Raw genomic sequence first — 26,519 nt, 5'->3', positions numbered from 1 at the left:
TTTTAAAGATAATTCCAGATACGATTTTATTCTGAATTTTACAAATAACAAGCATTTCTCTATAAAAAACTAGGGTAAGAATTAATGTAGTTACAGCTAGGAATATTTACATTCTTGGAAGAAATTTATATACCTTTCTATATACAAGGCTGTGTTCATTACTGGTTTAAAGTTCTCCCAAAAGCATCTCTAAGTAAGGCTTTATGGTGCATGGGCTGATTCTATGTTTCAAGAAAATAATTTACAACTGCCAGGACTAGGGTTCTATTCTACAAATACTGAAGTAGGTATTGCAGTCCAACTCCCCGGGCAAAGCAGCCCCTCCTCCTCCCCAGAATGGTCACTTGGAAAGGGGGGAGGAGTTCACACATCTTCACAAAAATAGTGTCAGAAGTCAGCCAAAGTTGCCTGATTCTGGAAGCTGAAATACTAAATGATGCTCGTGGGAGCATTACATTCACTGTCAGAAGAGTCAGAGATTCTAATAAATACTGACTGTGGAGCACAAGCATCACAAGGAGCTGTGGTACCTTTTGAGTTATCGGCATTGCCACCTGCAAGCAAAGGAACCAAAGTCACGGGATTATCTGACCTGCCCAAGATGATGACAGAAGTCATCCTGGGAGCTGGAGAGGAGGGGATTCTCAATCCCAGCTCGAGGGCATATGCTGCTTCCCTTGGTGAAGATACTGCAGTGTGCATTGTTCTCTGGCAGCAGTGAGTGGATAACCCGGAGTGACTGCACTGCTGCTGGGAGCAGGTCACAGGCACAGCCAGCAGCACTGCCCAGGGTAGGGTCAGTCTGAATCTCAAAGCCTGGTGCATCCCCCACAACACAACGAGCTCACAGGTTTATCACAACTCCTCCTGCAAAGGTAAATCCTGTCCCTTTCCCCTTATCCTGCAGGTTTATCCACAGCCAAGCTGTGCTGCAAATCTGACCTGCTGCCAGCACTGACCAAGCTCTAAGATTTACCCATGACTGGATCAGGTTATTTCATCTACATCTTGTTTGCAGGGATCAGATCACCCACCTATATTAAAATATTCCCTCAATTTCTTTTGGAGATCCCTGTTATCTGAATTCCACCTACCCACTGGAACAAGATCCTTGTTTTAGACATAAACTTGATAAGGGTAGGATGAAACAGTGAACACATAATAACCCAGTCTGCTATTTTAAATATGTTCTACATTTCTGACTCAGACTTCATGTTTTTAAAAACATAAGCAAGAGAAAAACCCTCTTTTTTGACACAAAGCAATTGCCATTGAGTTCTGTACTATTAGTCATGACTAATGGGAAATTCCCCAGTTTGTCTGGAGTTAGAAAAACAAACCAAACTAACAACAAAAACCCCCACAAAGAACTTTAGTCAACATCAGAATATTTAAATATTCAAGGAAAAAAGTCTCTCTTTGAAGGCACATACTTGGATAGAACAGTGGGTAAGAAATTACAGCTAAATCAGATGTTAACTGGACACTGGAATTTCCAGACTAAAACGTGTATCGGGCAGGCACATGTCTGACATTACAGGATATTTTGTGAAACTGTTTACAGGAAGAGCCTTGTGGGACACGGGTGTTTACTTTGGCAAATTCATTACAAGGAAGTTGCAGCTAAATGTGTTTTGCCTCAGATTCCTGTGGTCATCAGACCACTCTATAACACATACAAAAGAAGTTGCTTCTCAGCGTTACAGTTCCTAGACAAGGTTTACAAAAAAAAATATCTGTACCAAGTTTGACAACACACTCTTTTGTGTCTGCAATGAATATTTCAAAAAAAGTGTAAGCCTGCCAGAACAGGTCATGTTTTTGGGAAGGGGAACTGGCTGTTACATGCACTCTCCTAACATGTATTTGCCCATGTCAAGGCTGTTCTGTGATGGGCAGTGAGGCTTGTAAAATCCAGATTCTCAATTTTGGCACTAGCCTCAAATCACACACTGCATTTTAAACCTCCTGCCCAGGGCTTGTCAACCTACTAAACAGGAGTGACACTGAACCTGCCCCAACCTTTCCGTTTCTTTCCTTGGAAAAGTTCACGTACAACAAAATTATTTTCCTCCACGTGATTCTCTGACCCAGTAACATTGGCCAGCTTCCTGCTGCATCCAGAAATCAAAATCCTAAACAAAGAGGTGAAAAAATGCAGGAGAAGTGGAGCAAATCCTGGAGCTCAAGATACTGGCAGGGAGAATTTAACCAAACCAAACCACTATAGTCTAGACAGTGTTTTCTACTTTCTTGTTCCTGTGATAAGCAGTCCAAGGCACACACCACTCCCACCAAGGACAGGATTTGGGATATTGGTTAATCAAAGACTGGAATGAGCCAATGCCACCTACATATTTAAATACCACAGGAAAATGCAAAACTTCCCCAACAGCTGCTGCAGGACAGTAAGGCCTCCAACAGCTTTGGCTACAAAGGTTTAGGCTGTTTATTAAGACAGAACAAAATACAAGTGCCACAAGACAGAAACCTTTCACCACTCACATCTGCCACACAACCAGCACAGCACAAGTGAGACTGTGTGTACCTGTATATTGTATATTTACAGAAACACAGGTAATGCCAAGGGCGCTGCCACAACTTCTTGGCAGATTTTCAACAAGATTTGTGGGTTCGTTGGGGTTTTTTAAAACAGTTTTAAAGCAATTCACTGATTACACAAGTTAAGTGCAACAACAGACCTCACAGCAATCATACAGTTGATACTGAGGATCGAGAACCAGTGGTCAGAAATATATTCTGAATTTTGCTCTCAGTACATTCCACCATGAGGTCAATGCAGTGGCATCATTAACACAAAAATTTATGACTAAATATATTAATTGTGTGTGTGTACATGCACCAGTGGGAAAAGCACAGAATAAAGACAGGAGAATAGTTTCCATCATTCAAATTGCACAGAGAACATTAAAACAATTTACACGTAAAACTTTCACCACAAAAACTAACACCACTCCCTCTACACACAGGTGAAACCTTTTGCATGATTTAGAATAAATCCAGCCTGGAAACAGGCCACATCCAAGGTCAGATGTAAACAACTTCACCAAGAAGGTACAGTTGAAATCCAGCATTGGAATCAAGTGAATTTTGTGAGCAAAACTTCAGTGCTAAACAGTTTGTGCAAGACAATCCTTTCAGTCTGTGCTGAGTTAAAACATATCAAGTTAGAATTAACTCTCAAAAATCTTTCTTTGCATCTTTCTGAATTTGGTAACAAATTCAGCACATACAAAGTCACTTGAGTAAGATCACAGAGAGGCACGTTCTCATAACCTTCACCATAATAAATAAGTTTCCTGTCCAGAGACAGAAGTCAAGGAATCAAAAGCAATGAGCAGCTTTTTCTGGCAATTTTTACTTCTTGATGTGCATTAGCTCTGGAGGAGGTTCACTGAGGAACCCAGGTACCCTGCCAGCCCTTGAACTCATTTTCAAGTCTCTCTCAGCTGAACTGTACACATAAAGTTACACAGGATTGACCAGATGCTGCTCCATGGCACTGCTGATGGGCACAACTGTGGCTGAACCATCTCCTTGAAGGCTGTGCAGTATTCCTGTTCATACAAAAAGAGAACGTACGGGACACAGTGCTTAAATTAATAAATAAGGATAAAATTGCAGGAAACAAAGTGTTGCCACTAGCCCTTTCTAGAATGAATTTTAAAAGGAAAGTCCATTTAACTTTCAGTCCACCAGGAAGTACACAGGAGTCCATCAAAAAGCTGTGCTTTTAAGGATCTCTGGATTCTCTTCTTCCTCCTTGGAATCCCTTGTGCTACCAGAGGCAGGCCTGTATTCTAATCTGGGGGGTGGGAAAAAGAAAGAAAAGAGAAAATAACTTTAAAGATAGACGAGTGAATTGGGGGAAAAAAAATCTGATTTCTGTTTTGACATTACAGCTTCCTAATTTTAATATCCTGCAGGTCCCTTTCTTACACCCCATCTGTGTTCATGTGTCATCTTCAACCAGCGCTGTGGTGAAAGGCCAAACACACAATGCCTTTTTAGGTCAGCTGAATTAAATTGGAAGGGTTCAGCTCTTCCCCAGCTTATAAGACTTTCAGAACCTAAAATGATTATAACCCACAATGTGTCCCTAAACCTTGATAAAGCAACACACTTTTAAAGTGCATTCCTCAGATGTACTTTTAAAAGCTATCAGAGAAAAATGATAAATTCAGAGCTGAGAGATGCACATACAAACATACACACTTGGGAACAGGACCAGGATTCCAGGCAAGCTCTTGTATCAACAGAGCACTACCTGTGCTGCCAAAACCAGCCCCTCCCTCTGCCCACAGCCAGGCAAGGGCACTCCTCAGAGCAGAGTGCCGAGGTCAGAAGGTGATCCTTACCCTTTCACCAACAGCATTTGGTCAATGGTGTCAGGAAGAGGCATCCCATAGCTTTCAGGCAGAAATAGTGTCAGAATTCCTGACAGCACAGTCAGGCTCCCCATCAGGATATAAGGCAGGAATCGGTCGTAGGCACCTGGCAGAACACAACAAAGGAAAAGGGAAAAGGCAGCATCAGCTCTAGGTCTCTGATAATTGCCCAAAAAGCTGTGGCTGCCCCACCCCTGGAAGTGTCCAAGGCCAGGTTGGACTGTGCTTGGAGCAACCTGGGCTAGTGGAAGGTGTCCCTGCCCATGGCAGGAGGTGGAATGAGATGATCTTCAAGGTCCCTTCCAACCCAAACCATCCTGTGGTTCTGTGGGAATGTCTGTACCAAGGTACAGGGCTTTAGCCATGCAAGATTTATGCTTTCAGTAAAAGCCAGCCCAAGCAACCCCCATCACAGCCTGACATCCAAAGTGTATGTTGTTATAAATGTGATCTGAGGAGCTCCAGGGAGTGGGAAGCAGGAGCTGTAGGAGCTGTCCCTCCTGAGGAAACAGCACTGGGAGTCTCCAGAGCCTCTCCTGAGCAGAGCAGGTCACTCACCGAGGTAAACGAAGTACGGGGAGAGGATGCTGCCCAGCCTGGAGGCCATGGAGCTCGCTCCAACCCCCATGTTCCTCACCACTGTGGGGTAGAGCTCAGCCGTGTAAACATAGACCATGGAAAAGGCTGATGTGATGCCAAACTTCCCCGCCATCACCAGAAAAATAGACAGAGCACGGAGATCTGAAATCACAGCACGAGTAAGGACTTAATAAAGCTCTGGCAGTTCATGGTATCCCTTCATTCCTTCGTGTTTGTGTAACTCCTGCCTAATTAACTCCAGGATCTGGTGTCTTTTTTTTTCCCTGTACATGTCCACAAACATAAGGAATATTCTTTTTTAATTTTTTCTTCTGTGAATTACTAGGAATCAACATTTTCATCTTCTTTTGAGCACAGGGCTTCCTGCCAAGTGAAAAATAAGGAGGACAGAGCAAGAACTGTTGAGGCCCTTTCAGATTTCAAGGGCCAGATCTCTGCTATTGCAAACAATGCCATTTATCCCTTCTTAATAAAATGAACAAAACGAAACATTTGAAACAAGTTATTTTTGGTTTCCTGCTCTGATTTCTCATTAATATTCTTAGCTACAAGTCAATACTTTATTATAAGAAGCTGGGTTGACTTTAACTGGGACATTTAGATTTGAAAATGAAAACAGATTATATCAGTGTTGTCCAATTGACTCATGGATCAGGAGGGAAAAAAGAGAATGCAGGACACATAAAATAAGCAAGGCAGTTGTTGCACATTTCTTTTGTATACTCTTTGATTTGTAAACAAGTCCTAGGCAACAACACTCCCCTTATATTGACTCCATCACTCCTTTAATCTAAAGATACATATGGTTTGAGATCTAATAAATGTTACCTGGCCCTCCTTTCCAGTTGCCACACATTATTTAAGCTGTCAACACTAATTCAGTACAAGCATCTCTGCTTATCAAAAATGCTTCCACAATGACTCTATTGAATGTAACTCTTTAAACAAGCCCTAAAGTCATGGGCAGCAGTTTGGGAAGTGAGTTCTGCAGCCTCTTGGTAATCTCTCTGACTAAACTCTGGTTGGTCTAGTCTTGGTTTTACACCTGGACCTTACCAGGACACCCTGCCAGGGATGTACTTTAAAGGCAAAACTGGACTACCATACTAATCCCAACAGACCACAAAGCCAATGACCCACCTTTAAAAGTGTATCTGAATGACATGTTGTGGGAGCTCCTCGTGCAGCAGCACTGAGGACCAAGGAGGAGGGGCAAAGATGGGGCATGAATATCTGTACTGAGTCCCCTCAGGAGACTGTTCAGCCTGGAGAAGAGGAGGCTCAGGGGAGACCTCCTCACTCTCTGCAACTCCCTGACAGGAGGGGGGAGCCGGGGGGAGTTGGTCTCTTTTCCCAGGCAGTGATCAGCAAGACAAGAGGGCTGGGTCTGCAGCTGTGCCAGGGGAGGTTTAGGTTGGATATTAGGAAGAATTTCTCTCCAGAGAGGGTGGTCAGCCATTGGAATGGGCTGCCCAGGGAAGGGGTGGATTCTCCATCCCTGGAGGTGTTTAAGGACAGACTGGATGTGGCATCAGTGCCATGGGCTGGGAACCACAGCGGGGTTGGATCAAGGGTTGGACTGGATGATCTCGGAGGTCCCTTCCAACCCAGCTGATTCTGTGATCCTGTGTGCCCAGTACTGCCCACCCCCTGCCATACACGTGAGATGAACTGAGGTTCCGTACGTGCGGGCACGAGCTGGATGAAGAGCAGGACGCAGCCCCCCAGGAAGAGCGCGGCGGCCATGGAGTAGCGGCGGGGCAGGTTCCTCAGCAGCACCCAGGAGATGGTGTAGGCGGGCACCTCGATCACGGCCGACAGGAAGCAGTTCACGTACACGTCCCCGTGCAGGTTGGGGGTGTCCAGAGACAGCCCGAAATAGCCAACGGAGATGATCATCCTGCAAGGAAGAGTAACGGGATCAGACTGATCTCACCTGTCCCTGAGGTGGCCAAGTGAGGTGGTTTGAAGCTGGCTCCCTGCCAAGTCTCCAAACCTCACCACAAGAGCTGCCTCCCCCCCACCAAAACCAAGGGAGAAGAGAAAAAATAACCAAGAGAACAGAAACAAGAGAGAGACAGCTAAACCAATATATATAAATACATTTTTGTGTAGAGCATTGTTTCTGGGTCATTACCATCCACGCTTTGTGTATAAAATCAGAGAGGAGGAGTGTGGCATCCTGGCAGACCCAGCATCCTGAGATTTTCCCTGCCATGCCCCAAGCTGGCCGGGCAGCATCCAAATCATGCTGGCATGGCTGGGTGCTTGGGCTGGTCAGTGCAGCAGGACAGACCTTGGTGGCTGGAACACTGACATCTTAACTGTGCCACTGCCAGACGGGAGCTGGCTTCCACGGGATTTGGGGAAACACACAACTGGCCTTGAAGACAAACCCTGTTGTGTCTTGGAGATGTTGGGAAGAGAAGGTTAAGCTTCACCAACAAGTGTAACATGGTAAACAAGGAATAGGCACTGGATGGGGACATGTGCAGGGGCAAAGGTGAGGTACAAAACACTTGGTACTTCATCTCCTTCAGCATCTTCAGCACCCAGAGCAAAACCACTGCACAGCACAGTGGGTCAGGGACAAAAGATGTGCTCTTCCTCCTCCTCCTCCTCCTCACTGCATATGGGAAGAGCCTTCGTGGTCCAATTGCTTAAAATAAAGTCTCTTAGTGTGCCTGGGAAGGTATGAGGTCACAGAGCTGGGAGTGACCCCACTGCTGTGGTGCCCTGCCCCAAAGCCATTCTTCTCAGTAGTTCTGCAGTGTTTTTCTCACCACTGTGCAACACACCCACCCTGCTCTCCTTGGAATTATTTTTATACACAATAAACTTGATGCTGGAATTCCTTTTTGGTGGCAGTTTGCCTTAGTTTATCACACTGGCAAACCCTGACACAGTTATATAGTCTGTAGGAAAACTTTTGTGCCCAGGGTGCCAAGGAGCCAAACCTCCTCCTCCCTGGTGCAAGCCCTGCAAAGGGAATAGTTTAAAGGCCTGTTACTCACTCAAAATTACCAAAACACTCAGTACTATGTAAAGGTGACATAGTGCTGTCTGTAACCACCCTCTTTTACAGACCTTTTTTGTAAGCACTGTCAATTCATAATGCAGAATATACTGTTGGTATACCATGAGTTGTGCTGTAAGCCAGCACAAGATGCTTTATATTTTGGGAAAGAATTAAAAGTAGGTTAGGTAACTCACACACAAGATAGAATAGTGAAAAAAATTGCCTGACCAAGTGAATACTTGTCTGTGAGAGGAGGTAAGATTGTGCAAGTCAGCTGCACGTGTTTGACTCTTCCTGCCTATCATAAAACTTCATTTATCATGTGGCAAAAAGCCCTTCAGCCTGGGTTACTGAATCCAGCAGAATGGATTACATACACACTGCCATGTCACTGCTCCTCTCAGCTGCTTCATCCTACCAGAAATGCTGTTCGAACATTTGATTTCTACAACCACACAGGCAAAACTGGCTGTGCCCAGGGGCTACTGCTCTGCTCCAAGCAGATTAGGAGTAGGGCTGTCTCACTTTCAATTAAAGGTGAGAGTCAGCAACTGGACTTGGAGGCAGGACATTTATATAGACACTGTATTGACATTTCTGCAAAGAACTAACATTATTTTTCTCCTTGAGCTGTTTTTTTGCACAATTTCCTTTCTTGGTGTGTTTGTGACATTGTGCTTGGTGATGGGCCAGAGAATCTGGCTTAAATATTAGCCAAGTCATCCTTTGACCCAAAACGCCACATCAACTTGTATGTGCTGGCAGGTCAGTGGACTGAACTCCAAGGCTCTGCCTCATTAAAGCACAGGAATGTTCTTCAAAAAGGCAGCAAATAGACTTAAGTTGGCTCCAAAGCACTCAAGGGACCTTCTTGGTTATGTCACTGGGTACATGCAGTAATTAAACCTCACTTGTACAGCCTCTGGCAGCCTATAGGTTATCTCTCTGTTTTCTGTCTTTCAAGATATCTAGTAAAGGAAAATAACCACCATTTAATGCCACTGAGCATGAAGTATGGCTTCAGCTAGTAAAAATCAAGCTGAAGGTGGCAGGTAGACAGAGTAGACAGCAGGAAAGTCCAGGGAAATCTCAGATTAGAACTTCAGAGGCAGCTTTATCCCTTTAAGAACCAATACAAAAGAGACGGAAAGCACCATGTTCAGACCTCTGGGCAGAAGTTCTCTGAGGGGGGGTAGGGCATGACTCATTCTTCTAGAAGACTCTGTTACAGTGAGAAGAGCATTCCCCGAGGCCCAGGACCAGGCAGGATTCCCACACGTCACTGCCAGCTGATCCAATTCTCACTCAGTTCAGGATACGCCTGACTACTTCAGAAAGAAACAACAGTCCAGATGTGTTTCTACACTGTCACTGAAGTGAAGAACCCATGTAACCACAACTTTGTTGTCTCAGCCAGCAAGTCATTGATTTTTGAGCTGGTTTTGTCCCTATCTCTTCACAGTCCCTTAGTGTTTAAAGTTACATACTCCTGAATCACACTTGCTTACCAAATAAGCACTGACATAATAGTGATAGTTAAAATATTTCGGGTTCTCATTAGATCCAAAATGGTGTATGTCTGTTGCTTCTGGGAATTCACATCTTGCAGCTGTAAAAAAGCAAACAACAAACAAAACATGGGAACTTTTAACTTCCTGCAAAAATAATTATTATGAAAATAAGTCCCTCCCCAACTTATACCTCAGTATTCTGATATGCTGAAATAGATGCCTCACTTTTAACAAAACACATATAAACTGGAAGAGCCTGTGAAAGTAGAAGCTCCTCCTTAATTCAAAGTCACTTAAAATTTGGACTGAAACTCTTCACTCTCATGACCAGTAGCAGGATTGAAGCTGAGTCAGGGCAGGGTCAGGTTGGATCTCAGGCAAAGGTTCTTCCCCCAGAGGCTGGTTGGGCACTGCCCAGGCTCCCCAGGGCAGTGGGCACAGCCCCAAGGCTGCCAGAGCTCCAGGAGGGTTTGGCTGATCCTCTGGGGCACAGGGGGTGACTCTTGGGGATGGTTCTGTGCAGGGCTGAGGGTTGGACTCTGTGATCCTTGTGGGTCCCTTCCAACTCAGCACATTCTGGGATTCTGGGATTGTATAGCAATCATTTTCTCTGCCTCGGGCTTCACAAAGCAACTGCTTTTTGTTAGTTGAATTATAAAGCATTAATTCATGATTCATATGTCACTACTGACATGGTTCTTATGTCCAGTTTTGAGCACTGCACCTTGAGAATCCGGCAAAGGAACTGCACTCAGACAAGAAGAGAGCAGTGGGGATGGTGAGACATTCAAAAAAAAGGAGAGGGTGTGTTTAGCCTAAGGGCCAGAAGACCAAGGGCACAGAATGGTCTTCAAAGACCTGCAAATGAAGTGATAAACTGTCCTCTATGTCTACTGCAGATGTTACAACAAATAACAAGATTAAACCACAGCAGGACAGAGATAGTTAATGACTGCTCATATTGGACCTAACAGCACTATTAAAACTGAGACAAACTGGCTAACGAGCTGAAGAGTGCCCATCATTATCTAGTCTGGGTTTGAGGTCATCTTCTAAGAACATAAACAAAAAGACAACAAACTTCTCCTTTCCCCATTAAACTTTCCAGCTCCTCAACATAAAACCACTTCTATGTAAACAATGCAAGGATATTCATCCATGAAGCATGAGAACAATTTTTGTGCTTGGTAAGACTGTAAAAAAGGGAAGAATTAATTTTTTTTTAATTAGGACTTTAATTTAGACCCCTAAGAAGGGGGACCAAGGAAGAGATTTTTCAGAATATGGAAAAGGGGATTTAAGAGGACAAATTCCATCAACTCTGATAAAACAACATGGAGTTTGTGTAACTCCTGCAGCCAGGTGAAAATTTTCTCTAAGTGACAGTCGGTTCTGAAGATCTGGAGGATGAAGCAGCAGTCTGGTACATGGCAAATTTCAGTGTATTTGCTTTTGTAAATCTCATTTTCTACAAAAGGCAAACAGTTCTTTACCTTTGACAGCTTTCACTCTGCCTGAAAACCAAACTTACATCACAAAAACTGCAGTCACTCACAGCCCTTTCTCATAAATCACATGATCTTTCCTAAGTACTCTCCCATCTTGCCACTATTTGTTGCCAAGAAACAAGAACACCCCCAAAAAAAAAAAAAAAAAAAAAAAAGAGAGAGAAACCTCAAGCAAACCACAAAACAAAACCAGGAACAGTAAAATTTGGAGTCAGTTGATGAGGAAAAGGGACTCTGCCTTTTAGGAGCTGGATAAACAGACAACAGAATCCTTACCAGGACAGGCTAGAACAAGAAGCAATGAGAAGGGCAGGGAAGGCAAAATGGTGGTTTGAAATTAAACCTATCATCCAAACACTTGTATCCCTCTCACAGGGGATAATTCAACCAACCAGGCCCTATTTCTGCTCTGCAGCTGGTTTGTGACCAGTCACCTGCTGGACCCCAATGGTTTCAAACCTCTGCAGTCTGAATTCTGCACTCCAGCTGCAGGGCTTTGAGGGACACTCCAAACATGAGCCTGGGCTGCTCCTCCATCCCAAACTCAAGTTCCAAATGCACAAGGGCAAAGGGCCAGCCAGAATTCTGAGAACCTCTCTGCAGCATAAACATGCTTCCCAAACCCTTGAGGGCTGTGAGTCTCCTGCTTTCCTGCCCTGCAGAAAGCAGACACAAGAACAGCACCACTGATGAAGTTTTGCACAGATCTTTTGGCCACAGCATTACTTTTCCCTAAAAAAGTAAAGAGATGGACAGGAGTTCTGCATTTAAACAGCACCTGTTCATTGAGCTCATTTTCCTTTGATTGTCAGAATGTTAATATGTGTTTCTGAAAGCTGATGTGCAATGATTTATCTGTAAATAAGCACCACATACTCCAGCCCACGCTGCTGCAATGTCAGCATTTCCCCTTGCCCAGTGTTTCCTAAGACATCCCTACTCTTGCCCCTGCCTTCTGCTGCTTTACAGTCCAGCCCCATTCAGACACAGCAAACAGAGCAGTGCTTCTTTCTAAGAATGAGACACAGAGGATTCCAGGAACAGTGACCTTAGGCAGATGCTGGAGCCAGAGCTTATTTTCTGTTCTCCTGCTGCAGTGCTGGCAATGGATGAGTTTTCATGGCTACAACATGAGTAGGAAGAAGAAAAAAAAGGAAAAAGATGCGTTCTAATAAAAATCCAGGAGAAAAACTACCATAAGAAGGTCAGGATTAGTCCTGTGTTAGACTTCTATAGAATTATATTATTGACTGAATAAGCACAGAGTCTGTTTGGCACAAGTATTTAGATGACTAAACAACAAGTACCTCAAAATTATTATCTTCCTCCACAAAATAGAGTTAAAAGGAAAAAGGTGGCTGTAAACTGGATCAAAAGATGCTTGCATTGGAAATGTGAATGGGACAGCAAAGGCCTTGCAAATCTTAATGAAGAAGGGAAAGGGTATTCTGCTTTTCAGCAGAACAGGATGATCTTTCACCCATCTGAGAAGCACATAATATAGTGCAGGAATGACTCCATTCATCTGCCTGGAAATTAATCCCTTTACACAGAGTCCAGCAAACACCTGGAGTGCTAAATGAATCTTACCTCACTAGGGTCAAGTATGACATCTGGGGCTGTAATGCCATTAGTTTTTGCAGCTTTTCTGAGGATGTCTTCTGCCTCCTGAAACCTTCCCTGGGAGATCAACCACCGTGGAGACTCTGGAATGACCCTGCAGAGAAGGTTCAGAACAACAAGGCTGCAGTTCCACACAAAGCATTGCTGCAGGCACCAACACACACATTGTTGATCTCAAAACATGCCACATCTTGCAGGAATTAGTGCAGTGACAACAGAAATCAGATTTACAGGAGCAGACTAGACTACTGAACAAGAGCAGACTAGCATGGCTTTACGGATTTCAGAAGTGCTGAAGGAATTAGCAATGATTCAGAAAAAAGAGCAATCCAAACATTCAAAGCATGGAAAAATAGTTTAATTAAAGAAATTCAGAAAGGTGAACACACAAGCAGCACGCTGTACATTAAGAAGCATATCCTTAGAGAATAACACATATAAACTTAGTAACTGTAAATCCTGTCACAGAAAGGCAAGTCAGAGCAGAATTCACCAGTCATTCAACTGGGTAAGAACCTGGATGGGATCACAAACACAACCGCAAGTGGAAGTGAAGGAACACCACCCCCATGTGGGCTATTGCAGCTTCACATGCCACCCAAAAGCAGTATTTTATCAGCTAGGGAAGAAAACTCACAGATGTGGAAGTACTGTTGTGTAGTTTGTCATATCTGTGTCACCCTACCAACGCTCAGCTTCCCAGACAGTGGTTTCTGCTTCTGCCCTCAGTTCAGACCACAGCCCGCGGATTTCAGCTGGTGCATAGGAGGAGTTTTATTGACTTTTTTTTTGTTTTCTTTGCACTTATTTTATAAAAGCCTACAGAAAATGAAGAGCAGGCTTTTTGGGCATCAGCCAGATCACACACAAAGCCATGGACTGACAGCAAAACGACTGTGAGGGGAAAGGACACAACATCCATTCTTCACCTACCCATTCCTGAATTTCACTGGCTCGGAGTTTGGATCCTAAAAATCTGCAGGCAGGGCCTTACAGAGACTGAAGTGTTGTGAGTTAGGGATACTCACCACCAGAGAGGGATGCAGAGCAGCCCGGGCAGGGTGAGTGCCAGCAGCAGCATCCGCCAGTCCCGGATGAAGTAAGCGAAGAGTGGCAGCAACATGTAGCCAATTGCATAAAATATGCACACCCCCAGGGTGCAGAACAACACACGGATTGATTTGCCAAGAATTTCTGTGCCTGTTCAAAACAGCAGAGGGAAGAATAGCATTTTAACTTGATAGCAGCAAAATAACCCAACAAAAGTACCCCTAGCAATGGGCTTGGGAATGCACTGCACTGCAGAGCTGCAGTGCACAGTGCTCTGCCATCCAGGTTTAAGAGCTGCTTCATGCAGTGATCCTGCATCAACTGAGGTAATTCTGTGTATAAAACAAAGAGAACTGGGCCACACTGTATTTCTGTAGCTCATATTTCTATAATTTTATCTTTTTAGAATCTCACGTTTTACTTGAGGAACTGAAACCACCCACAGTAAACCATAGCTTGATCACCACAGCATCCTCTACAGCTTATGGAGAGTGACCAGCTTCTTTAAAGAATAATTCAGAAGTTCCCAACCTGTATCACCTCCTAAAAGACAGCCAAAAAACCTCACAGTCTTTTGGGGCACACATATGGAATTCATGTTGATCACTAACAAAGGCCAGGCTACTGGCAGGGGAATTAAATGCACAAACAGGGGTTGATGACCCCCTCTGAAATGTTTTGGGACCTGCAAATCAAGAGACGCAGAAAGCAAGCTAATCTTCCTTGTTTCCATGGAAATCAAAGAAGACTCCAGCAGCTGCAGCAGGCTGTGTGCAGTGAGGTTAGCCAAGCACTGCTTTCACCCCTGAACTTGCCTTCCTTGGCCCAAAAGGAATTTCTTGCCACCATTTGGCACTTTGGACAGTGAGGTCACTGTAAGTAGCATTAACTTTTTTTTAAAAAATCTCACATTCATAAGGTAATTCATAAGGTAATTCCCATCACCAAATATAGTCTCAGTCAACTTGAGAGTATATGAAGTAAGTATCATGATGACATTCACATTTTTACTATAGGCTGTTTAAAGGAGACTTTATAAAAATTACTTTACTTTTGTTCTTTTGCAAGTTTTTTAATCAAATAGGTATTTAGGCCCCAAAGCTGACAAGAGAAATCCCTGAAAAATCATAGAATCACATAGAATGGTGTGGGTTGAAAGAGACAAAGATCCTCTAGTTCCAACCCCCAAAAAATCACATCTCACATGTCTTATCTCTCCAACTAGAAGACAGACTTTGTTTCAAATAATCAGTTCCTGGGGTTTTGACTCTTTTAGAATGGTAAACCATAGAATTAATTCAAATTCCACTTCTATCAACTGGAAACTTTCAAGGAGACGACAAATTATCCATGCATGGTGAGGCCACACTCTTAACAGTGTTGCTTGGCAAAACAAATCAACCCTAAGCCAGTACTGAAAAGGAGCAGGAAAAGCACAAGATGAAAGAACACATACTGTGCCCAGCAGGACTTTCATACCAAGAACAAATGCTGCCACGTAGTTAGATATCTGTCCCATGCCAACCAGCAAAAACAACACTGAAAACATCTCCCAGCTGGTAGAGAAGACCTGTATGAAGCTGAAGCCAGTCTGCATTGCCAGAGTTGCAAACAGCACATTCTTCCTGCCAAACCTTCCATGGACAGATTAAAAAAAAAAGAAAGAAAAGGGAAAAAAAAAAAAAAGATGATTATACAACATCATGAATGAAATCTTCAGAAACAGAAAAGTAAGTTTACTTATAAGCACAGTTAGGGAGATACAAAACTTTTGCAAAAAGCAGAGGTTCAGGACATGTGACACAGGTATAGCTATTCTAAATACATTAAAAAAAAAAATCACTGGCCAAGAGAAAGTGATATTCCAAGGGCTGCTAATTAAGTTGTCTTTAACTATGTGCTGGAACACTATTCCTTTCTTACTGATAGGATGGGCACGGAGACAAATCATCAGGAGCAAATTATTTGAAATGCAAGAGTATCCAAAGCTCCAAGGAGCACACAGTCCATGACACAGATCAGCATGTTAAAAAAAAAAAAAAAAGATGGAAAGTTCCTAGAAGAGAGGTAAAACTCAGGTTTGCAAGATGCTATTAGCTGTCAGTGCTCCCACACTGCAATCTCCATTCCACTTGGTTTAAACATGAACCAAACTGAGGGACTCTGGAAGGTCTATCAGTGAAGTATTAAGAAAAAAACCAAACAAACAAAGATAAAAGAAATTCAACTAAACTCAACCCATCAAGGGTCGCTGCTGATGTCCCGGCCCAGGCAGCCCCACAGCACTGGGGCAGGACATGCTGAGGGCAGGGTCACACAACCCCACCCAGCCTGGAGCTCTGCAGCTGGTGCCATGAGCTCAGGGGGGTCACAAGACACCAAGGACAGACTCCCCAAAGCATTCTGTCCCTCTCCATGTCTCAGGCTGGCTGCAGGACTGTGTGCAGCAGATGGGGGCAGCAGAACACTGCACACACCTCCCTGCAGCGTCCTCCTCCTGGAGAGGAGCAGCCCTTGGCCATGAGCTCCCTGCCCATGGCCTCCTCTCCTGCATCCATGAGGATCTGTGTCACCACGGGAAGGAGCTGCAGAAGGAGACTCCCGGGAGTGTGAGGGTGGGAAGCTCCTGGGTCACTGTGAGAACAGCTCCTGATTCCCCTGCCAGGCAGTCCCCGTGGGACACACTCGGCACCCATGCAGCAGACAAGGAATGAAGCTCCTGAGCCTGGAAGCAGTGCCAGGATGGAGTGGTGGGAGACTTCCCCACAGTGAAGGGGGGAAATTGCCCCTCATATGGGAGAGCAGTTGGAAGGCACAGAGCTCTGCCTGGGGATGGATGACCTGGGGATGGATGAGCAGCTTGCTGAGCTCATGGGTTGGGATTGGCAGGGAAGCCAACAGGGCAGGGCTGTTGTGTCCTGTGAAACCTCCTTGTGTCCAGAGGCACTGGCCATCAGGGGGGCTTCAACCACTCCAGCACAGAGAGAAGGACAAGGCCCAGGAGCTTTCTGGAGCTCATCAATGCCAATGTCCCAACACGTGGCTGAGGAGCTGGCCAAGGGAGACACTGCTGGACCTCAGGCTTGCAAACAGGGCAGAACTGTCTGGGGATGTGAAGGCTGGCAGCACCATGGCTGTGCTGTGCCATGGGAAGGGCAGGATCCTGAGGGGAGGAACAAGGCAGAAGGCAGGACCACAGGGAGAGCAAACACTGGCCTGACCAGGGATTTGCTTGGAAAAATCCCACGGCATATAGCTCTGGAGAGAAGTCCAGGAGGGCTGGCTGATTTTCAAGGATCCCTGCCTCTGAGCTCAAGACTTGTCAAACCTGGTGGGCAGGAAACTATGCAAAGGCCTTAAATGATGCTACAAGATTTGTGGCATAAAGATTATGTTTCAATGAAACAAAAACTCCACAAGTATCAGCAGATGAAAGGACCACATATCGTTCTCCGGGAATCAGGAAGACAGCACATGGTGCATTGCACAGCAAATCCCAGGGAGAGAATAAGAAAAACCAAGCTTTACAAAAAAACCCAAAACCCAAACAATTGTCAACATCACAAAAATTAACATTGTCTTCCTTTTTTTAATGTTTGTACTAATAAACAAGAAAGCTTTGCTTCTCTGGAGTGCAGCTGAACAACGTTCATGCTTTGCAGCTTCCACAAATGCAGATCACTGGACTTAGATGATGCGGAGGAAGAGAAGCTACGTGTGTTTATAAAACAAAAGTTTTAAATTTGACTTAAAAAAACAAAGGAAAACAATCTTCAGGTATCCCTCCGAACACAGTCCAAAGTAAATAGGAGAGAATGTCACTGATCTGATTTTTCCAGATAAAACTTATCTCCTACACCTGTTTTCTGACATAAAACCAGTTTGCTCCGGAGTGATTTCATTGCAAAAACAAACAGATAAAGGTAACACCCAGTAATAATCTTTGTAACATTTTGTTCTAGTTCAGGACATTTCTCTACACACTCTGTGTAGACTCAGGTTAGACAGTCACAGAACAAAGACATGTTAGGAGTTGCAGAAAGACACTTATAGGAAATTTGACATACAAGGAGTGTCTCCAAACGAGACTCAAACAAAGAGCCAGCAGCTCTGGTGTATATACTTTACTTGTCTGAGACTTGTCCTGATATGAATGATCCCAGCAGGACACCCACGAAAAACAGGGAGGTGCTCAGGGGTCCCTTCCAGTCGTTGTCACACACGAGATTCCACTGCAGGGAGAGAGAATATGAAAGTCTTTCAATAAACAGGATTTCCCCTCTCTCCTAAATGTCTCGGCTGAGCTGGTTTTGGAAGGAGTGAGAACAGAATCACAGAATGGTTTGGGTGGGAAGGGACCTTAAAATTCATCCCATCCCACCCCCTGCCATGGGCAGGGACACCTCCCACCAGCCCAGGTTGCTCCAAGCCCTGTCCAACCTGGCCTTGGACACTTCCAGGGATGGGGCAGCCACAGCTTCTCTGGGCAACCTGTGCCAGGGCCTCACCACCCCCACAGGAAAAAATTCCTTCCCAATATCCCATCGAATTGTAATTCCCTGCATATAGCAATGTTCCATTAAAAGCTCACATTCCTAATTTAAGAGAAATTGAACTACAGAAACAAGAATATAGAAAGAAAAAGCCTCTATTACATTTTAATGTGGTTTTGAGAGACAGGAGACTGTTCACTCTTCACTGGGAACCTAACTAACATCAATTAGAATTCTGAATACAAATTGAAACATACACCAAACAAACCAAGATTTCAGAAAAAAAAAAAAACAAACAAAAAAGAGGAACAAAAGAAAATATTTATTGAATGAAGACTGCAATGGTTTCCAATCTCATTTCAGTCTGATGTTTTTGAAACAGCACTCGTGTTATTTTTCTATCTACACTAAGAGTTATTATTAAAAGAGTCTTAGTTTTATTTTGGTTACCTAGGGGAAAATGTGTAAAAATTAGAAGAAAGGACAAAACCCAGCAGGGATGCCTCCACTCCTCTTTCACAGCATTGCTGTGACTGGAGGAGTTCCCAGAGCTCTCCCAGTCCTGCCCCACCCCTCATCTGATATTTTAGGGATGGAAACTTTTAGGTTTTAATCTGCAGTAAAAAGGCTGAAATGAAAATATTTGCCCTGACCCCAAAAATTAATCCTTCTTGTCCCCCAATTACAAATAATTAAGCATAGTTTCTTTCAATTTGTACTGGAACACCTGTCAGTGCTTTGATTTGCTCCTTAGAAATGCAGCTGCTCCATGTCCCAGCTCCCTGTGTTTTAAGGCTGGAGGATCACTAAAAACTATGCACAGGATGAACCACACCAGCAATGGCCTTCCACTCCCAGATCCCTGCACCAAAACACAGCTGAGCCATCACTTATGTCATGGAACAGCATCCAGTTTTCAGAGAGAACTGGGAACTGTTCTAGAGATGAATTATGGCCATTCACACAGGCTGCACTCTCATGGGCATTTGTAGAACTTCAGCTGCCAGCCCTTACACTAATTTATAATATAACATCATTGTTATTTTTGAGGTCAAAATGCACCTTTTCCAATTTGTAACTGCATTCAAGTAATTTCCTAACCTCCCCATTGATAAATCTGCTTGTGGTTTCATGTCTGAAAAAAAATCTCTCTTTCTATCAGGCTTCCTAACCCTTGATATTATTCCTGCCCTTGCTCCCCAACCCTTTCCAGCCTCACAGCACCTGAAGCTCAGGTCCCAGCATTCAACACAGTGCAAGCACATCCCACAGTGCCTGATCCCACCAACCAGGCATCATTACAGAGGAGCCTTCCAGAACTGTGGCCTTCTTATGTGAGAACAAATGTATCCTACTCATGTTAAGGAACTGAACTTACCACAGTTATCAATATCATGTGGATCAAGAACTGTAATCAACGTTTATAATTAAATCTGTATTATTCAACAAAAGATGTGCTTCATTATAGATTAAAAAAAGTTTGAGCCTTTCTGTGATGACCACAGAGGCTAAGCCAGCCAGGAAGCTTCAGGAAAATATATGTGGCAACTTGAAAACATGCAGCAAATGACTGTTATCAAATTTATACCGGCCAAAGGTTTCAGTCATTATCATATGCCTTCATATGATAACACCAGGAAAAAAATATCACAAATATAAATCCTGCATTTATAAAGCCTCGCCTACTCACAAAAAGCCACCTTTGTATCAACTACTGGAGTCAGACATGCTCAATAACAGAACTAAAATCTAACTACCTTGGTTATTAGTCTATCACTGCTAAAGAAGTCACTCCTTTCCAGCTGCTCAGCCTGTGCACCCTCTCCTCTCATCTGTCCTACCCCCTGTACTTTGGCACAAGCCTTGCACAACACTTGGATTTCCAGGCACTGACATGTTTGTTTGTGCCCTGTAACAAACATTTCCTTCAGACTACTGAGGTGGAGACCTTTCCTGGGAGAGGTCATGGTATTAAAATGTTTAGCACAGTTCTGCCAAAAGCTTCTTGCACTGGCAGGTGCAAACATACTGGGCATTCAAACGTGGCAATGATTACCAGCTTGTTTTTCTGTCCTCTCTGTGACAGTGTGAGGAGCTGTTATGCTAAAGATCACTTAAACCAGGCACCAGAGTTAACTTCAACATCAAATTTCCAAAGGAGAATTACTTTAGTTGTGCAATCTCAGTTATTCACACTCCACAACAATTAGGGCAAAAGGATTTTAAGGTCTGTTACCCTTTGCCCCAGTAAATAAATGTTGACGTCTTCAACTTTGTAATGACTCACCAACAAGGTCTACTACATTGCTTACCAGTGATGACAGCATCAGCCTGCCAGAGCCATTCTGCAACCATACCCTTCCCTCAGGTGCCCATTGTCCAAGAGGAAGTCACTGAAACATCACTGGTGGAGCCCAGCACGGCACAGAGGGAGCATCCCCGGAGTGGTTCCTGATTAATCCCTGCTGCTGGCAGTGCTGTTTGGACACAGCACACTGTGACCCAGTGCTTTAAAATCATGTGCTCTTTCCACTTCTCAGTATCCTTTGAACTGGCCTGCCAGCTGTAACAGCCTTTGCCCCAGGGAAGAAGCTAAGGTTAACCCCGGCAAGGTGTCTGGGCTCCAAACAGGAGGAAAACATTCCACTTCCAAAGAGCAGCTGCTGCCATGGGGAAGCATCGAGCTGCTCCACACGGGCACCCAGCAGCACTGAGCATCCCCACTCTGCTTTGTCACAACTCCTCTGTTGCAGTTTAAACTTTTCTTCCTCAGACTGGAGCTATTTTGGGCTGATGTTTTGTGATTTTTGTACTCGAAAGGAGAGCTGGCACTTCATGAATTACTGACAGTAAATCCTGCTGTGCCTCTCATCGAGACCTCAGTGCAGATCCCATATCCTGCTTCACTCTCACTGCAAATATACCATCCCAAAAGAGATGGCTAAACAGAAAATAATCAAATCTTAACTGCTGATATCAAGATGCCTATCCTACCTAAGCATAAAACTGCCTATGCTATTTAAGCATAAATTTTTAATTAATTTAATTAATTTAATAAATTTAATTAATTTTTAATGCACTGTAATATGCAAATTACAAGTCTAGTTATAGGGTAGCTCTCCAAAACATCAAAAGTTGTTGCATTACAGTATATACCAAACACACACCACTACCAAACATGCTTGGAAAGATAAAGAAGGACCTTACTTGAAAAAAGGATGTTTCTCAGTATAGAGAACTGCTCCACCACAGGAACATTCAACTTTCCTAACACCATTATAAGAACCCTAAACAAAGCTGGGCTATGGCAAGTACAAAAGCTTCGAGAGCCTCACTTGATTACACTCCTGTCCTAAAAGGAAAGGCCTTATAGGAAAAGGAATTTTTACAGCTACAAAATATCATACCTTCCCACTCCTTTATTTTTTTAAACTGTTTTCCTGTCCTGCTGAGAGTAACACACATGACTGAAGAATTAAGTGGGTGGTCCCATGTATTAATATTTTCTTTTTAAAAATCAACATGTTAGCAAGAATTTTTGAAGCTAAGCCAATATCCTGTACTCTCTCCTTCCACTCGCTTCTCTCAGCAAGTAGAAGCAGGTTCTTCAAAAAAATCTCAGTCTCACAACCAAGTACTTAACAATTCAGAATCTCCTCTTGTTTGTATCCATATAAATATTCTCTGCTTACTTGAGAGCTATGAGTGTTATTAAACACCCTTTCCTCTCAAAAAACATTTGTATATTTCAAATACTTAGAAGCTCTAGATGTTACATTAAAGCTTATTATCTGAAGTAAACAGAAGTCTGTATCTACAAAATACAAGTTCTGCTTAATTTTCCCCCCTGTAGTTGTTTTAAATTTTTACAGAGATAAAACTTGCATAGAACAGGAGGGAAATTGCCAAATATTTTATAATTCCAGTGCAGAAACTGAACTGTTCCCCATACAACACGTTTTTTAGATGGCTGGAGAAAAAGGAAACGGGGCAGTGACATCAACAACTGAGAAACCTGAGCTGAGTTCAAATCTACAAGTAAAGATTTGAAGGGAACATTACCCTGTCACTAATTGTCCATGGTACCACTAAAAGAGCACTGTTTCCATTTAACATCATCAAACATAGGCCTATCATTCTTTAACAATACTAATCTTATTTTATGTTGCAAGGTCAGAAACATCTGTACTTTGTACAATTCTGAACATTCCTGCATGATGTGCTTCTTAAATCACACCTTGAAAACCATAGCATTTTAGAAATACCTTAAAAGATCTGTGAGACTTTCACATTTACTTATTAAATGAAAACTAGACTTTTTCCCCTTCTTCCGACAAGACTAGTAACACTAAGATTTTGTACCTGTCAATCACCACAGCTTTATTAACTCCAGGGGATGAGAAGTTATCAATATGAACTTCAGCCAGAAAAAGTGAGATCTTAACTACAACTATGAAGAGAAAGCACCTATTTTACAAGGTGAGAAACAATGGAGATGACTGATGTTAATGAAGAGCTGGGTGAGAGCTGGACCTGGATGACATGGGCATGATTTGCACTTCAGCTGCTGGCTCTGCTCCTGCAACAGCCTGGGCTCGTGAGCGTGTCCCAGCCCATGGCACGGGGGCTGCAATCAGCTCATCCTTAAGGTCCCTCCCAACCCAAGCCATTCTGTGATTCTGTGACTCTGTAAATTACAGTGTCTAGCACAGGCCTCTGTTTTTATTTTGGTAAAGCAAAACAATACATCCCTCTGCCTTCCAACTGAGAGTGAGCATCCATACCTCTAATTCACCAGCTGTGCCACAGAGCCCATTTGAGTCCTTCCAGATGACACTGCTGTGGCCTCCCCTTGCTTCCTGAGGGTCTGGCATAACCCACTGACCTCCAGGGACTGGGGTCCAACAGCACAACGGGGCACTGGAATCCCGGGGGAGCAGGGGCTGGCAGCCTCTGTCTGCCCCAGACTGTCCCTGCACATCCATGCAGAGGGAGTGCCAGCCCGGAGTGCCAGCCCGGAGTGCCAGCCCTGCATCAGCCTCTGCACACCCCGCAATTCCCACCACGGGCACCCTTCCCCTGCAAAAGCCAACAATCCCTAGAGCCTGTCAACAGCAAAACAGACACAAAACATCCAGCTCTGGCTGCGTGCCACCTGCACTGAGCTGATTTCAATTGATGAGCAATGTGACACATTTTTAGGAGTCGAGGATGAATATGTGTATGCAAAACTCGGTGTCTGTTTAGGGTTCACTGTGTAAGAACTACTCCCCTGTGAAGTGTTCTGACTGCTGTATCATCTAACGCCTTCTCATTATATCATATTTCTAGTGCACTCATGCTCTGAACTCCACTGCTCAATTCTATTCCCAGTTATTCTGTGTAGCCCCATAACAGCCATGACTGGCAGAAGCTGGCCTTTTACCTTAGTTGCTCCTGGCTTTAGTACTTTTACTACCATCTATGAACTTTTACTACTCCTACATTCTTTTTTTATGGGACTTATGGAGGAATCAGAATGACACAGATGGCTTCTTGAGCCAAAGTAAAGCTTTTCGTATCCCCTGAGCCACAGCATTTCAAAAAGCAAAAGACAGAAAGGGATTTTGTTACACTGGAGCTGGATAAATACTGAAGACTGGCTAATAACAACCTTCTGTTGTTAGTCTGTGTGAGAAAAGAAAGCCTCTCTTCAAGCGGGAGAGAACTGAATGTTTTAAGTCTCCCCCGAAAAGCAAAACCATAAACAAGGTTCCTCTAAAGTCATGAGAGATTCAGCAAAAAGCTTTCTTGAAAAAAAAAAGATCCCCTTCCCCCTCCCAGCGTCGGCTACGGAAATCTGGGACAAAGGTCCTCATGATTATTCAACAAGTTAGAGATACGCAACTAAACACAAGATCAGTTAATCATAAAAGCAGCAGCACAAAGCCAAGAAATTAAACACGTTTAACACCGAAAACCTGTAAGTATGTGAAAGGGCACGGCTTTTGCAAAACTCCCTCAGAAACATTAATGTTAAAGGAGAAAAAAAATACTGCCTCTGTGCATGATGCCTGGGCAGACAAACATTACCTCCCACGGGCACGGGACATGTGCCAAGTCACACAGACAGCGGGCAGGGCTGCCGGGGAGGCTGGGCAGGGCCAGAGCTCCTGCTCCGTACACTGAAACCTCTGCGCGACGCTCCAGCAGCTCGGGACGTTCAATTCACACCAAGCCAAGGCTGAGTGAAGAAGTTTCAGAGACAAAGCACCACGTCTAAGGCAGGTCTAGCACTACAGTATGGCACGGGGAACAAACCCCATGAGCAGGACTGGCCAGGAGGATGGATGCCAACTGCCCCACGCTGCCCCAAGAGCACCCAGCCTTTCTCAACAGTGCATGCCAGCAAGGACCAGGGCCTAGACATTCCCAGCAGCTTTCCTCTCCAGGAAGACAGCAGTTCTTTAGCAATAGGTAAGACAATGCCTTGTACCACTTCTCAGAATCACTCAAGCCCTCGCTTGAATTTCCAACAACCCCGGCGTCCCTGTTTCCACACCCCCTGTGCTGCCATGGCTCCTCTCCCCTGCTTCCTCCTGAGGAAGATCTCTGTGCCCAGATCAGCTTACAGTCATTAAGTACTCACACCCATCACCACCCAAACACCCATCACAACCCATTTTGCAAAGCAAGAAATAATGGCAAATACAGCTCTAGCTCTGTCAAACTTGTCAACAGGCAATGGAACCCTACAAAGTTCCCAAGCCTTCTGAAAAACGCTATGCACATACTGAAATTCAAGTTATCCTCAGAAACCATTTCCTTAAGTCAGCCTGTACCTGTGGGTCTGCACAGCGTTCACCTGAAACAAGAGATACAATCAGGACAGCTTCAGCTTTGGCTGGCTGCCCTGACCACAGAGCTGACTCGAGGGGTGTATCTGTGCTGACCTGTCCTGGCAGGGGAGCAGGGAGACCAAAGCAGTGGGCACGGCCAAAGCAGAGGCACTGTGGGCACACAGAGAAGTTCAGGGTCCTTTTGGACACAGTAAAACTAAACCAGTGCTCCCCAACCTCTGCATCTTGCACACCGCAGGATGACCCCAACTGTGAGGGTGGGGAGGCCCTGGCACAGGTTGCCCAGAGAAGCTGTGGCTGCCTCATCCCTGGAAGTGTCCAAGGCCAGGCTGGATGGGACTTGGAGCAACCTGGGCTAGTGGAAGGTGTCCCTGCCTGTGGCAGGGAGTGGGAATTTTAAGGTCCTTATGGTCCCTTCCAATCCAAACCATTCTGTGGTTCTATGACTTCAACCACATTTATTTTTTAAAGAAAGAAAACAAACCCTGCTGGTCTCCCGAGTTCAAAGCGACACGTCTGTGACACCAAACAAGCTGAACCCAGGTGCTGACCCTGCTCCAGCCCCTCGCACAGATGCTAACGAACCAAGCAGCAATTCAATTACTGCAGTGACCAGTCCTGCTGGGTTAAGGAAACGTGCTGCTTTTGGAGGCTCCTTATCACAGAATCATAGAAAGTTAGGTGATTGGAATGGACCTTAAAGATCATCCAGTCCCAACCCCACCTGCCACGGGCACACCTCCCACTAGACCAGGATGCTCAAGGGCTTATCCAGCCCGGCATCGACAACCTCCCTGGGCAACCTGTTCCAGTGTCTCACCAGTCCCACAGTAAAAACTCCTTCCTCTTTCTCACGCAAGTGCAAGCGAATAGAAGACCTCAAAACAAGCCCGGTCTCACCGGAGGGCGATGTGCGGGCAGGGACCCCCGCAAGGCGGAGCTGCGACAGCCCCGCGCCCCCCATCCCCGCGCACCTCGGTGACGATGGTGGAGCGGTACACGTCCCGGCTGTACTCCCAGCCGTCCCGGCACGGCTCCTGCTCCAGCGTCTCCAGCTCCACGTCGGAGCCGGGCCGCAGCCCCAGCGCCGAGAAGTTGGCGAGCGCGGCCAGGCGGTAGCGGCGGCAGCGGCTCGGGGCCGCCCGCCCGTCCCGCAGCTCCAGCGGGATGCTGGCGTTGAGCCACTCGCCGCTCAGGTTGGCCCCGCGGGGCACGGCGCACCGGTGCTCGGGGGTGCCGGCCAGGAACACGATGGAGAGCCCGTTGAAGCCGTTGGGGATGATGCTGGCGCTGAGCAGGAAGAAGATGAGGCGCTGGAAGAGGCCCCACTCGCCCAGGAAGGCGGTGACCGCATCGTAGTCGCGCATGGCGCGGCCGAGCTGCGGCCGCCGGTGCCCGGGGCCGCTGTGGCGCGGGCAGGAAGCTGCGCCATGGGCCGGGCCGGGGGTGGGGTTTGCGGGCGGGGGC

The 26,519-nt window shown here is 45.1% G+C and overlaps 1 protein-coding gene across 1 annotated transcript; it reads right to left on the bottom strand.

Annotated features, from left to right (window-relative positions):
- LOC135422782 (organic cation/carnitine transporter 2-like) lies at positions 1–26,519 on the bottom strand. Its single transcript, XM_064672281.1, has 10 exons — positions 26,027–26,519; positions 17,849–17,952; positions 15,200–15,354; positions 13,699–13,870; positions 12,638–12,764; positions 9,537–9,637; positions 6,695–6,909; positions 4,968–5,150; positions 4,380–4,515; positions 1–3,826 (listed from the first exon to the last, which is right to left on the bottom strand). The coding sequence occupies exons 1-10, from the start codon at positions 26,417–26,419 to the stop codon at positions 3,739–3,741; spliced, it is 1,674 nt and encodes a 557-aa protein (XP_064528351.1). The 5' UTR covers positions 26,420–26,519; the 3' UTR covers positions 1–3,738.

The sequence above is a fragment of the Pseudopipra pipra genome, chromosome 15 (genome assembly GCF_036250125.1).
Source record: "Pseudopipra pipra isolate bDixPip1 chromosome 15, bDixPip1.hap1, whole genome shotgun sequence".
Lineage (NCBI taxonomy): Eukaryota > Metazoa > Chordata > Aves > Passeriformes > Pipridae > Pseudopipra > Pseudopipra pipra.
The sequence above is the reverse complement of the archived record's forward strand: the minus strand, read 5'-3'. Positions and strand labels throughout refer to the sequence as shown.

Excerpts from the sequence above, each read along its gene's own strand:
- LOC135422782 (XM_064672281.1), bottom strand. The coding sequence starts at position 26,419 with ATGCGCGACTACGATGCGGTCACCGCCTTCCTGGGCGAGTGGGGCCTC. Across the intron at positions 15,355-17,848 it reads TCAGGACAAGTCTCAGACAA|GTTTGGCAGGAAGAATGTGC; the intron begins GTAAAGTATATA and ends TGTCCATGGAAG. Across the intron at positions 6,910-9,536 it reads ATTATGTCAGTGCTTATTTG|GATGATCATCTCCGTTGGCT; the intron begins GTAAGCAAGTGT and ends TCTTCCTTGCAG.